At 42.9% G+C, this 14,659-nt stretch overlaps 1 protein-coding gene across 3 annotated transcripts in view; it reads left to right on the forward strand.

The window, feature by feature from the left end:
- Positions 1 to 676: 676 nt before the first annotated feature.
- SH3BGRL2 (SH3 domain binding glutamate rich protein like 2) overlaps positions 677 to 14,659 on the forward strand; it is a 50,989-nt gene continuing 37,006 nt past the window's right edge. For 2 of the 3 annotated variants that reach the window (XM_026121083.2, XM_026121082.2), the window contains exon 1: positions 6,794 to 7,114. In XM_026121083.2, the coding sequence (XP_025976868.1) occupies positions 7,070 to 7,114 (45 nt within the window). In that variant the 5' untranslated portion in view covers positions 6,794 to 7,069. Of the gene's footprint in view, positions 827 to 6,793; positions 7,115 to 14,659 lie in introns of those variants that run through there. The other variant, XM_064508701.1, reaches the window with a different exon arrangement.

Raw genomic sequence — 14,659 nt, forward strand, 5'->3', positions numbered from 1 at the left:
GAAACACAAAATATAGCAAACTTTATGTTGTGCAGACCTACAAATCTGAAATGAAATAAATGCTAGCAGCTTTTGCAGGGGGACTATACCAAAGAATACAAAAAGTGTGTCTGCTTTGACAGACAGGTCCAAGTTTAGCACAAGAGAGTCTGGGGTGACACTAATGAGAAGTTGCACGGAGGGGCAATGATTTGTGTACACTTTATTTGAGAAGTTGCATGATTTCTCATTTATTTAGCTGCTGTTTTGTCTGATGTACATTGCCTCCTACATGGTCCTTTGCTCTGCACGTTAGTTGCACAGGTTGTGTCTATGCTGACCACATGGTGCCAGGCCAGGGAGTTGTTTTAAGCCTAGCATGCTGCCTGATCTGATCCACATCTATTCCAGTTATATCAGGGCAGGGAATGGTTCTGTTCTCTGTGTGCAGAGCAGCTCATGAAATCACCATCTGTTCCCACATAGGTCGATATAGCCTCTCTGCAGCACATTCCTGATCGCTGCTGCTGCCTCTTCCGGGAAGTCCCTATTTTCCCTTTCTACCTTCTCCCTCCAGCAGCCTCACTTGCTTTTCCTCTTTCCTCACATCCAGTTTTGGAAACATGATCCCTGCTCTTTCCCCACCCCAACCTCTGTCATTGCCCTCCTTGGCCCCTGCTCACAAAGGGTGTGATGCTGGCAGGCATCACCCCAGTCTAGATGCCTGCAGCTTGGCAGCAGCGGTCTGCATTGCTTTTATGCAGTCAAGTTCACAGCATTTACAAGCCCCAACTGGCAGGGGGGCCAGTCATGCAGCATCATCTCCAGAGACATGGATGTGGTGGGGGTAAGTACAACACACCTAGCCCACTCAGACTACAAATCAAGACAGCTTTGGCTCTGTGCTAATGATTAGTGTGGGTCGGAGATTGCTTCCCTGCTGGTGCCCAAAGGTCACCTCAGACCTGTGCCTGAGTCTGGTCTCGTGTCCGCACAATGCCAGGGTGATGGCAAATGTTGCCTGCATTCATGGGCTTGAACCCATGCTTGAAATGCAGTACAGATATATGCTTTATACTCAAATTTTCGTCAGCTTTCCAAGTTAGAGATTTTTTTCTCTCTCTGTTCTGTGAAACATCTAACAAACTCCTGAGTACTATAAAAATAACAAATATTCTTAGCTTCTTTGGCACATGCACTTTAGGAAAGTTGCCAGTATTCATGTACTCAGCTGCTTCTTATTCTCCACAAGATTACTCACTCTTTGTTCCTGTATACATAAATATTATTGCTGACCCTCTTGTCATGCATTCTGTTGAAGCATTTAGAAGAAATGAGCCTTCTAAAGTGTGTTGACAGAGTGGAACTGGACAGACATGGAAAACCAGTAGAGGAAAACAGCCAAAATGAATGTGGTGCTAGGGGTTGGCAGAAGGTCCCCCCAAAAGGGCTGGCAGTGATATAATGATATATGACTGTTTTCTGAGTGCACTTTGCATCTAAAGTACTCACTAATTTAAATTTCTTTGGAACTGCAGATGGAGGAATGAGATCTGTGTAGGCTTTCATTCTTCATTCCTCTGCAGTCATGTTGATTATTACAGGTTATTCAAGTTAGCAGATATAATAAAGAATCCTTTCACTTAATTGTGAAAACAAAGACAGATGCTTAGAAGTTTGGTTTCACCAGGAACTGCAAGCCTGTAGGGCTTGAAAATATTGAACTTGATTTGTTTGCAATGTCTTGGGCTGAACAAATGTATGGGGTATGAGGCTGGGTGCTGACTTAAACCTGCTTGGATTCCTGCTCCCCTGCCAGAGCCAGTGACTTCAGAAACTGGGGGATTTTTAAAGACATGACTGCAAAATGAACTCTGGCATTTCTTAGACAACGTAGCTGTAATTTTAAGGAATGATGAGTGATTTAAAACAGAGTATGGAAGATGTTTTTTATCTCCAGGTTCAGTTATTGCAAGTCAGATGACTGAGTTAGATCAAATGGTGAAATTCTTAGGAAAATGTTTTTCTTTTCAAAGGTCCCTAGTATTAGGAATTCATGGAGGGAATCAGGGCAGCCACAGATATCAATAGTTAGTCATGCTTCAGCAAAGTGCAGCAGATAGTGGCTTCGACTCAAGGGCAGCAGCTGAAAAGCATAGACTTTTATATAAATTTAGCATTATCTAGCTGTATGTAGATTTAAATGGCATGAAGGAAGGCTTACTTAGCAATCTATATTTTTTTGCTATCAGTTATAAAGCGATGTAACAAAAAGCATGCTGAAATCAAGAATAGCAGTACCTTTCTTTTATTCTCAACATGCCACAAATTAGTGAATGTGAGAATCAAAACCTTTGTCTAAATTGTTCCAGCTCTGTCTCTCTCCCCAAGTGCCTGCTTTAATACCTGCACTTTGTTTGCTTTAGATGACAAAAAGGACTTCAGAGTAATTCAAGTCAAAAGAGAAAAACTTTCTCTTGGGACAGTGTTTAATTCTGTTGATACTATCTCCGAAATCTGACTGGGAAAAGCTGTGAAATGCTTTGAATATAAACCTTTGGCCACAATCAAGGTTCTGGAAAGAACAGAGTCCTGTGTGAAACTGAGTTTGTTACTGAGAGACTTTGGTGTGATTTACAAAACCTCCAAAGCCTTTTTTGCAAGGGATAGGGTGATCTAGACTATGGGCTGCTTAACCTGCTCTGCATATGGTAGCGGAGTCAGGATATCATGCACAATCCATGGCTGTGGACATTAATGCACCACTTAGCATGCCTCAGAGATTCCTCCTGTGATTAAACCAATACATTAAAAACATAGTAGCTTCTAGGAAGTATGAGCAGAATCAGCCTCCAAATAGCATTAGCTTGTATGCTTTTGAGCTGTGTCTAGCCATGATATTTATAGGCTATCAGTCAGCATACTGAGTGGCATTGCTAGGCAAGTGGAGCAATCCTGTACTTTACATTACCTTACCTTGGCCATCTTACATGTTTTGGAGGCTTTAAGTTACCTACTCTTCTGGGGTTTGCAGGGTGAGATGAGGTGATGATACGCTGTAGCTATATTGCAGCTGGAGTACTTTGTTTTCTGCTCTCCCTTTTGGTTCTCCCCAGCATCATGGTCACACTTCTACCAAGAAAACTGCTCAGGATTCTCATAGTTTTTAATGGCACTCTAAAACAGTGATTTTCAACTTTTTTGATGTTTAGAATCTTTCAAAGGTGTTAAAGACCCCTTTGGAAATTTCTCATATGTGAACTGTTGCAGAGTATATGTGAATTTACTATTTCTTAGCAACCTTTCATAGATCCCAGAGAAATAATTGAGGAGTACCAGCAACCACGGATCAGAAAAACTCTAAAATGTCTCAGACAAACTGCTCCTTTCCAGGGAGACATAAAGCCATGTTATCCACTTTTTCAGACCTGAATATAAAAATTCTGTTTCTCCAGGGTTTTCACCCCATGCCTATTGCATCCTGCTGTGCAAATAATCTTTTATTATAACTAGAACCTTTTTTGTCCAGTGTTGTACTTTTATACTTCTATTTTCATATATTCGCAAGCCTTTGTTTTGTGTGTCCTCTATTACCTTAGTAGCAGCAAAGCTCTGTTTAATCTTCCATAAAGATCTGGCATAACAATGAATCATTCTTGCCACCAAATCTTTAGAAAAACCCTCCATAAATTTCCGTTTTCAACTCCAGTCTTAGAATGCAGTGTTTCTGTACCTCCTGTAAACATGGAAAACTGCTCATAAATAATTTTAACATTATTTTCTTTTATCACATTTCTTATACTCAGCTAAATGCTTTTACCATTTGGTCTTCAAGCCTCTAGAACTGTACAATGGGAGTGGAGTTAAAGTTATGGCTACAGGACATGTACCTGCAGTGGTTTTGGAATCTTTAGCTTCTCAGTGTAAGATTTCTTTTTTCTAGCTTTCTGGATTACTTCCATGGCAGAACTACCTCCTTAACAGGTATGGTCTATACAGGAGCACGAACAAAAGAGAGAAAAGAAAAAGCTCTCTGGATTCTCAATGGTTTTCAGCCCATGCTACATCAAATTTGATACTGAGAAATTACAGGTGCAAGATCCCAAGCCCAAAATATTATAAATTGACTTATAAAAATTGAGAATTATATGAAAATTCATTGAAATACAGCTTGCCATTGATCAAAAACTGTTTCAAAGGGTGTTTGAAAGGAGACTGCTCCATTAAGTTGCTCCATTCATGGCCATGTGGTGTGAATGCAGGCAGGAAGCCCCTTGCTCTGTCTTAGATGGTGTCTACAAATAGTGGCAGAATAAGGAAGCTGAAGTGCTGGCTAGGAGGTATGCCAATTATGACGGATGAAAGATCTCCATGAGCTGTGACACTTTAGCTAAATATGGGCCTATAAACTCTGGCCAAGAGTTTTGCTGATCAAACTCCCTATTTTGAAGTGACAGCTCTAGGAACGGACTAACCCCAGGGCTACACAAACAAAAGGGAGGCTCTAAAACAATGAGAAAAAACCCACCTTGGCTTGGCTGGCTGGGTATTACTCTGGGACACCTGTAAATGGAGTAGTGGGTTTGGATTTTTCTAAGAGATGCTGGTTTTGCCTTTCCTCCCACCTCTTTCTTCCTACAGCTTTCGAGAATTTATGCAGCTCAGTAATGCAGTGAAGTGGTCTGCAATGAAAGTTGCTTCTTTTTGGAGGTGGGAAAGGAGAATGTACTTCTGGCTGACAGATTAGAGAACTCATATAAAGAGAAAACAACTTTAAAAGTACTTTAGTTATAGTGTTTACGGTTCCCCTATAATTTCTTAATTTTCTCATTTACATGTCATGCTTTTTCCAGTTGGAGCCACTTCAGTCTTTTCTAGTCTCTGCTGCATGGTTTTATTAGGTTATTGGTCAAGTATCAAGGTTGTCTCTGAGAGGTACTTAGTATCCTCACCTTCTGTTTATTCTAGTGAGACTGAAACATTCAGCATCCTTCAGAATCAGACTTTACTATCTTTATTTCCTTTCGGCTATATGTAAGAAAGATATTCAAAGGCAGGGGTTATTAATATTATAATTTAATACTATATATTAATGCTGTGAGACAATCAAATAGAACCTGCAGTACTGAGCTGCCCTGATTCTAATTGTTTCTTATATTAACAGCATGGCCAAACTACAATATTAAAAAAAATATTTAGATGAGAAAATAAGCAAAGTCTACTAGTCTGCGGAACCAAGTAGGAAGTAAGTGGGAAAACAACTCCACCTGTTTAATGAAACCGAGAGAAAGACAGAAAAATATTTTGTCAGAAATCATCCTGCAACATGAGGAAAATTTACTGCTTAGGGTAATGGGATTTTTCATCTGATTCCCATAAGCCCCTGCCTATCACAGAATTTTAGGAAGTTGCTCAGAGTTACCTTGCAAACCAAGGGCTGCTTTGCCTGCTTTGCTCCTTTTGCTGGTTTTTCAGCAGCAATTAACCAGTAAATTCTTGTTGGGTCACTCTTTTGTGGTTTCCACAGTAAGAGCTGTGCTCAGATAAAGACGGCAACTCTGAGGCCAAATAATATAAACCTCAAATATAAAATCATTGCTAGGATTTTTAATATACAAGGACAAGTAGCAAACCAACATAAAAATTAGTAGGAAAGATATTATTTTAAATTTCTTAAGCTGGTGCAAGAAAGAATGGAAAATACTTAGATTCAGAGCTGGAAAGTCTTAACCTTTGTACCTAAGTTTACCCAGAAGGTTATTTCCATTGGTTTCAACAAGCTTTCTCATGAAAGCAAAGTAATGCATAGTCATAAACCTTTGCAAGAGTGGTATCCAAATAGGATTACACCTTAATGGCTAGTGCTGAAGATAGTGAAGTCAGTGGGAAGCCTTCCAATGATTTCCATAAGGTATGAATCAAGCTCAAAATGAGCACTGAGTGTCCTGATTATTTTTTATTGCTCTTGTTAGGTACTTTCCACTATGCCTGCAGGCAAATGCCTTGGGATTTGAAAATAAATAATAAATGGTAAAGTGCACAGAAAGCTTTAAGAATGTATTTGGCAGTCAGAGCTGTTTGACTGAGAAACCAAATCCAAGAGTCATATTCGACGCTTAGTTTGTACAGTGCAACTTTCTTGCAGGCAGTGATAACACCAAGGTCTTAAGGAGGCTGAGATGAAGTACTTCAGCGTCAGGGATAAAACGATGGGGAGGGAAAGGTGAATCAGGGGAAATAAGCAACCATCTGTCTGTGTGTAGAGAAGTAAGAGGATGAGGACCATGACTGTAGTAATATGTGGACTAGCTACGTTGTTTTAAGTCATTAAATGAAGACGGGCTGTGGCCTCACAGTCCCCACAGTATCACGAGGGCAGTAGGGATTCCTCGTGGTCACCCACAACTGAGCTCGATGATGAAGAGTTATTTGGGGCTGTTTATTGCATTGCTCAATAAAGCCTGCTCCATCCCTGCCACAAAGCCAGGTATTCACACCTGTGAGCGAAGGCAGACCACACTTCTCAGCTCTTGGGAGACACGTAGGACCAGGAGAGCTCTCCCAAGGCCAGGGGCCTGTTCCCCTCGCGCTGCCCTGCGGTGAGGCGGATGTGCCGCCACACGAGATGGCCCCGCTCCCCATCGCCCTTGCGGGCCAGGCCGGACTGGGTGCGAGGGGGATCCCGGCGGGCAGGATGGGCCTGGCGAGGCCACCACGAGCAGGTGGCGCCTCTTCAAGCACAAAACGGGCAGGGGGGAGGGCACTCGGCATCCCCGTCGCATCAGGGACGGCCCCCAAAGCCTGGGCAAGCAACAGCGCGGCTGTTCCGCAGCAGCGCCCCGCAACGGCCGCTCCGCCGCGGCGCGGCGAGAACTACCAGGCCCGTCGGCCCCTGCGCGCCGCCCCCACCTTTCCCGCCGCTCTCGCCCGGCGCCTGTCCGCGAGGAGCGCGGCGCCGCCGCCGTCCTCGGGGCGCCGGGCCGCGGGGGGCCGGGCCGAGCCGAGCGGTCCCGTGCCGTCAGCCTCGCCGCCCCGTCCCGCCCCGCGCCGCCCCGCCCGGCCCGCGCCGTCCCGCGGCTCATGAGGGAAGATGGTTATCCGCGTCTTCGTCGCCTCCTCCTCGGGCTCCGTGGCGGTGAGTGAGCGGCGGGCGGGCGGCGCGGGGCTGGTGCCGCCCGGCGGCCGCCGAGCCCCCCGCGCACCTGGGCGCCTGCGGGAGGTGCGCGCTCGAGGGAGTAATAATAAAACCAAAATTGCAAAGCCGAAGGGCTGCGGGAGCCGCGTCCTGCGTGCGCTGCCTTGCGAGCGGAGCCGGCGGCGCCGCCCCGGGCTGGCGGTGCCCCGCGGAGGGTGCCGCGCCTTGCAGCGCGGTGCTGAGAGGCAGCGCCGTGAGCCCCGGTCCGCTGGAGCTCCCGCAGCTGTCTCGTAGGTGAATTAACTACGCGTGTGACCTGTGAATTTCCGTATTTTCCTACGAAGTGACAGCTCTGATTTCCTTTTAAGGCAGTCTGAGCATAAGCGTTCAACTAAACTTGGTCTTTTGTGAGAAACGTCAGAAGCATTAGCTATAATTGATATTTATGCTTCAGAGGGAAAGCGGTGTTGTTTTGTATTGCGTAGAAGGATGCAGCACTGTTGTTTTCCCATCCGAAGGTTTATTACGGGTTCGCTTCCTTTCGTCTTTTACTGTGAAATGTTTGTTTTCAGTTCAGTGATGCGGTGACAGGTACGTGTGCTGATACGTTTTGCGCAAAGTGCTCAAAATGCTCAGCAGCTGCATTACAGCTGATAAAATCTAATTATCCATCTCAGTAGCCAACTGAGTAAATGCAGAACAACTTCAGAACTCATCAGTGCGCGTGCATCCTGCATCCGTAACGTGGACAGTCCCTGCCCTGGCTCGCCTTGTGGTAGTGCCGTATCGATAGGTTTAGTTTGTTTCGTCCTTCGTAGCTCAAACCATACTGCATAGTTTTAGGTTTTATTTTTATTGGGGGGAAGAAAGAGCCATGCAATTAGCTCGCTCATATCTCGGGCTGTGGACAGTGTGCAGAGAGGTTATTGACTGGGGTTTTTGAGTCTGCCCTCTCCTCCCCCGTCTCTGCCTGCAAGGTGCGTATCCAGCTCGCAGCGGCAGTGTCATCCTCTTCCCTGTCTGTTAACCCAATAAACCAGACCTGAGGTTGAGCAGTAGTCTAGTTTGCACATCAGTTCATCTGCTGACTTTTTTGAGTCTGCCAACAAAAAGGTGTCGTATCATGTGGACCACAGTTTGCATGCTGGTTATAATCAGCTTTCTCACAGATAGCAGTACACTTAAGTACAACCTAGCGAGAGGAGACTAGATAATTTAGTGAGTGAAGGTACTGTAACACAGGGCTAAAGCTATGACATCTCTTTTCTGTCTGTTTTTGTTCACTGTTTGATCAGCATTTAGGAGCCTTTATAATGGGCTCGGTTCCTACCGTGCTTATTCTGCCTCTGCATCCTAGGGGCTTTTTTCCTGTGGGGTCTTTGCAGGAGGCGTCTATGGATCACTGCAAAGTGGATGAGGAAAACGAGAAACACAAAAGCCTGTTGTCAGCGGGTTATATGGGAACCCACATCCGGAGAAAAGGGCAGTTGCTGTATTAGCACATCTCTAAGCAGAGAAGTTTTAAACTTAATTTCATCTCCCTGAACATAAGAACTAGAACTAAGCTTTAGTGAAGGGGAAGAAAAGCGACTGAGTCATATAACTCCTTGTCTTCTGCTCCTGCCTTCAGTACAACTAGGTCAGCTACTTTTTGAGATCTGGTACAATTCATGAGGCCGGATGATTTCTTTGTCTGAAGAAATTGATATCCCTCAGAGATCCTAGTCTGTCTTCTGCTAAAAACAGTGTCAGAATCGATGGTTTAATTTCCACTTGTAGGTCAGCGTGGGTCAAATTGTAGGACAGCTGTTTGTGAGAACAGCTATTCCCAGTGGGCTGGTGTTTTACCCAGTCACGTTTTGAAATCTTGTAGGCCAAGCTGGTTCAACTGCCTGCTGGCCATGCTGTCAAATCCCTCCATCCAGCACAGTGCTTATACTTCTCAGCTTTAAGTGGGAAGTACCTCTGACAGCTTTCCTCTGTGGTGTGGCACTTACAGCTAGGAGCTGTTGCACGCAAAGGGTGTGCAGCTTCCACCGAAAAATTTTGGATCATCTTGTTCTAACCAGCAGAGAAAAAACTGTGGCTCTTCTGTGGACAGAATGCCCATCTCTACCTTTCCTTTAGAGCTAAGCTATATAATAAGCTAGAGTCTTAACTAATTGGCCACCTAAGGAGTTGATTTATCTGGAACACAAGTGCAACAGAGAAAAGGTGCTCTCATTTTCTGAGTGGCCTATGGTTTGAATGAAAAGTTTTTGAGTATGAAAGTTATACATGTGAAGATCTGTAATGTAGGTGGGTGATGACTTCATGCCTGAGTTGTCACAGTTCTGACCTATGTGCTAAAGTGTTTTTTGGACAATGTTAAACATGATGGCTGCTTAATATTTGTGTTCTACAAGTCATGCAATTCTATAAAAAACTGACGTTATGGATCCTTTCATTCTGCAAAGGCTTGTTTCCAAATCTTGATCTCACATATGAAATCACCCAATGATTTGATTCACAGATTTATTACATATTGCTCATCAGTGCATTGCTTTCTCCTGGACACAGTGCAATATTCAGAAATAAATCCATTGGTGTCAAATATGTGTATATGGACGTGACTGAGATTAGCGTCTGACCTGTTGTGGTTGACAGAAACATTCTGTATGTCATGTTCTCTGGCAAACTAAAAGTAAAGTCATAATGACATGATTCACTTTTCTAATCTCACTAGAGATATTTTTGTTAAATTATTCTTTATTTTAAAATGAAAAGTCCATCTAGTCTCTAGAGTAGGCTTTTGGCTTCCTTTTTTACCTTACCAGCAGCGTGCTGTTGAAACGGGGAGACTTCTCAGTCTTCATTCCTCTTGGTTCCTGAAGTTAGTCTGGCTTGACTGTGTTTGCAAAGAGGGAGGGGTGAAGAGAGTGATTTGTTTGAATAAAAATAATATGCAGCAATCCCTTGATATCAACTGGGGGAAGATGATATTACCTAGCAAATATAATTAACTAAACTCCTTTTGAAATCTTCAAAATGCCCTGGTTGAATGATGTGCGTTTAGCTGAAACATTCCAGAGAAATATACTGATCATATAGTCGGCAAAGATTTCAGTTTGCATTAGTACAACTTTCCCTGGAAAATTTTTTAAAGTTTATTGATCCTGATACTTGGTGCAATTTGTGTCATGCTAAAGAAGATAAATAATATGTAATTGTAAAAATTCAGTGGATGAAAGGTTTTGGGGGTCATTTTGGAAAATGAGAAAAGGAAATTATCAGGGTGGATATGGACGAGCCAAGAACAACGTGAACCTTCCCCACCTACTTGCTCCTGGACTTTGCTCTGCAGCATCTTCCTGACATCTGAAAGTTCTTATACTCCCAAGAGGTAAGTGATAGTAACTATTTTGTTTTGTTTAAATAAGACCTGTGAATATAAATGCCTCATGAGTTCAAAAGAGCCCACAGAGCACAAAATCTAGTTACTGTCTGAGTGGAAACATTCCTCGTCAGTGTTTACTGAAGCTGGACTGTGGCTTTGCCCTTTCCGTGTGCTGTAGGCAAGTTCCTGAGGTCTCGTTCTGGGAAGGGAGGAGAGCGGCATTGTGTGTGTGTGTGTACATTTCTAAATAACCTGGTGTGGTTTTAAGCACACATTAGCCAGATTCAATTAAATCACAATGGGAAACCTATGAATAGGCAAGGGGGCTTTTTTTTTTTTTTTTTTTTTTAAACCAACCCTACCATTTTCTATTTTTTCTGACCTGAACTTCTGTTTGTTGGTGGTAGGCTGTATCTTGACTTCCAGGCATTTGTGTGCAGGACTGGGGAGGCAGGCTTTGCTCCTCTTCCTCCATAAAAACAATCAACGTTCTTTTGTGCACAGAAGATGGATGGCTGCTCCTTCAAAATTAGCCTTTACTTTTCTCCCTCAGCAGTGGTTCATTGTTTTCAGGAAAGAGCTTATGTTCCCATTCTTCAGGAAATCATTCCAAGGTGACTATAATTTGGTCTGCTTCATATTTTCCAGTCTATGAATAAAAATCTACACTTTTTCTTGTGCTACTCTAAAATAAATGACTCAGTTAAATGGCTTTCAATGCTTTGAAGCTAGATATATCTTTGACAGGGAGCAGGTAGCATGAACTAAGCAACTCTATGCCTGGGCTTGTTACAATTATCTAGAAATACCTAATCAGAGAGGATTTGCTGTATTAAGGCTCAGGTAAGGGGAATGTCATTGAAGAGCTTTCAAATAATGAAAAACTTCAAATAACTGTCTCACTTGTACTTTCTCCTCTGTGATAATAATTGATTGCCTTGGAGCTGTGTCTGTTAAAGTGAACAGATATTACAGGGAAGTTATTGAAATACCAGAACAGAAATAGAATCTGCTCTGACTGATGAGATATACAAAACACTTTCCCATCAACATTTTTGCATGTTCATGCGGTTTGAAAATCTAGGAACTGAAATGATTTCAATGAATTGTGTTGAATGTAAGGGCAAGCACTGCTCAGCCACGTTCTTCGTGAGAACGTGTTTGGAGGGACAGGAGAGTTTGAGAACGAACAGCAGAAACCTGAAAACAATAGACTTTTTAAAAAGACTGGAAGTTGGACTTTGAATCTTGCCGATGTCTAATGATGATAATTATGGATCTTTTAATAGGATGCTTGATAAGATTGGTTTAGTTATAGTTGCTTCTATAGCAAATATTGGTTTTGTGAGACTAAAGCTCTGCTTTTGTTTAAGCATATTATACAGGTCAACGTAAAAAACAAACAAGTTAAATCTTTTGTTTCCTGGAATGTCTTTTAAACTGCAGTGTAGAAGAACAGAATGACAAAACAATTACAATCATGTTTGTTTGGTTCACAGGTTGTTGGATAATAATATAATGAAGACAAATGTCAAATTCTTAAGGCTAAGCTTATCTTCTAGCGATAATCGTGAATTTCATCTCCACCCTTGTTTGTACAAAGTAGTTCAAAATTTTAAAAGCACTTTTCAGGAAGAATGTGCTCCTTGTTGAGAAATGTGGAATAAATTAACTTAGAATACGTCACTTTTCAAATGTCTACTGTCTAGCAGTTTTGGAGTGTAATGAGGAACCCCCCCCCCCCCCCAAAACGCAACGATCAAACAAAATTGAAAGTGATTTAGTTGGGTGGTAGAAGTGCCTTTTTTGAAAATTGTACTGGTTAAGATGGTCATTTGGAGGGGTTTACAACTTGTTGCATGTGATTTACAGAAATTCAACTACCCATGATATAAAATACTAGGTTTTGCAAATTACAAACATTGTAATGAAGTTTTAATACTACGTGTTTGTAAAACCAGATCCTAAGAGCAGCATGTAAGTTAGCTTTCCAGAAATGAAACAATAATATTCCTTTTAACCAGAAGTGATTCTGCAGTATTTACATGGGGCATAGCAATATTGTAAATGCATAGCCACATTATTGAGTAACATCTTAAGCTTCTAATTGAGAGCAGACTTGGGCAGTAACTATAGCTCCTTAAAGTTTGGAGTTCATAATATGTCCACCTAAAAGTCGTAAGAACTGAAAATGGTTCTGGTTAGTCTCCTCTTTCTTTTGTTCATGAGTCTTGGGCTGTAGTTTTGCCATACAAAGTGCAAAAAGTAAAGTCTTTCTTCTCATTTGTTCTTTTGCCATGATCTGCTTCCCCTCCTTCAACAATACGGGTATGGTTACTTGCCTAGCCCCACGGTGAAGAGGATCGGGGAACTGAACTACCTTAGAAATAAAGCAAACACACGTTTCTGCAAGGTCCGTAAGAACTTAGTCGTAGCTAAGCCAGTTTGCATTACGTCCACCTAGCCCAGACTCCTCTCTTCAATAGCAGTCATAAATGGATGGCTGGGGAAGAATAAGAACCAGGCAAACATACCAAAAGCTTCCTCTGGATATTCTCTCAGCTTCTGACTGTTCCAGCTCAGGGAACTTGTTAAGTTGATGTGGTTTAAGTTTCATAGGTCCTATACTGACTCATTGAAGGGCAGCCTTGATTCAAAGCTAGCTTCTACTGCCTTGATTTGATGCTGTTCTGGTAGTGAACAGCTGACCCCTACCCACCCTCTCTGTGCCACTTCTAGTTTTGCAGATCTCTGTTACAGCTCGCCTACCTCTTCTCCTTCTGAGGCTGAAATTCCCAGCCTACTCAGTCAGTACATGTGCATAACCCTGGGCATTCTTGCTGCCCTTCTGTGAACCTTTTCCATTTCTAGTGCCTCCTGTTTGAGGGGAAGGGACCAGAACTTCACAGTATTGCATAGTATTTGCACCAGAATTGCATAGTATTTAAGGTGTGGGGCAGCTACGGGTTTAGAGAGTGATACAGTGAAGTTTTCTGGTTTTTCTTTCGTTCCTGTGTTAGTATTTCCTAACATTTTATTTCAGTTTTTGACTGCTGGTGAGCACTGAGTTGATGTTTTAATAGAACTGTGTATTATAATCCCAAGATTTTGCTCCTGAGAAGTAATGGTCAGCTTAATAATGGCCACGTCGTATCATATGTGAAGCTAGGACAGCATGTGCGTGATTCCCTGATTTGGAATAATGTGGCATATAAATGAACAGTGGAATGGGGGGAAAAAAAGGAATAGTTCCAGTGGACAATTTTTGTAGTTACAGGACAGCATTGCATTCCTCTTTCTTCCACAGGCCAGCTTTAGTCGGAGAGGTTGGAAATGAATGCACGCTCCTCTTCAGGAGCTTGATGTGTCAGCACGCTGAGGACGCATCTGTTGGTTTGGATCCTCAAAGCCTGGTTTATGAATCCCACATGAACATTGTCACTGTGTCACTTTGCTTGGTCAAAATGGTGGTGCTTAGGGTTGTGCACCTAGAGAGAAGTGTTGTAGCAAAAGTAATGGTACTGGAAAAATGAATCGGATACCTTCAGATTCTTCATCAGCCACGTGATACATTAGGGTTTATGTGGATCTTAGACCTTGGCAGTTAAATTCTGCCTACAGTAGGTTTCTAAGGGCTTTTTGGACCTAGTCTCTTCAACTGGCAGAACTCAATTCCCTCATCCTTCCCCAGGTTTCCATTTGTCATGTCAGGTAGCTCATATTCAGCTTTGTTGGCTCCTGCCAGCCCGCTTGGTGGGATTCACAGTGACAGAGGGAGCCGGAGAGCCTTGCTCATGACTGTGAACTCCTGCAGGCAGGGAAACCAGCGCTGAAGGCTTTACCTGTATTTTGCCCCCTGTATCCTCCGTGAATCTAGCTCTCAAGTCTCTGTTCCAAAGAAGCCAGTTCTAACCGCATCCTCGTGCCTTGCCGTGGAGAGAGCTAGGAGCCTCTGAGCAATGATTCAGACAGCTTGAACGTGTTCAACAGAGTCCCTAGACACAGGGATACGGCTGCAATTTAGACCATCTGAATATGGTATTCTGTACCAAACTGTTTCACTATTTTTTATGCTATAGTGCTTTCCAAGCTTACATTTCTTCTCAGCAGATAGTTTATGTCAGAAATAATGCTACCATGCTTTAGACCTTGTAATGTTGTGAGCAGTA

Source organism: Dromaius novaehollandiae, chromosome 3 (genome assembly GCF_036370855.1).
Source record: "Dromaius novaehollandiae isolate bDroNov1 chromosome 3, bDroNov1.hap1, whole genome shotgun sequence".
NCBI lineage: Eukaryota > Metazoa > Chordata > Aves > Casuariiformes > Dromaiidae > Dromaius > Dromaius novaehollandiae.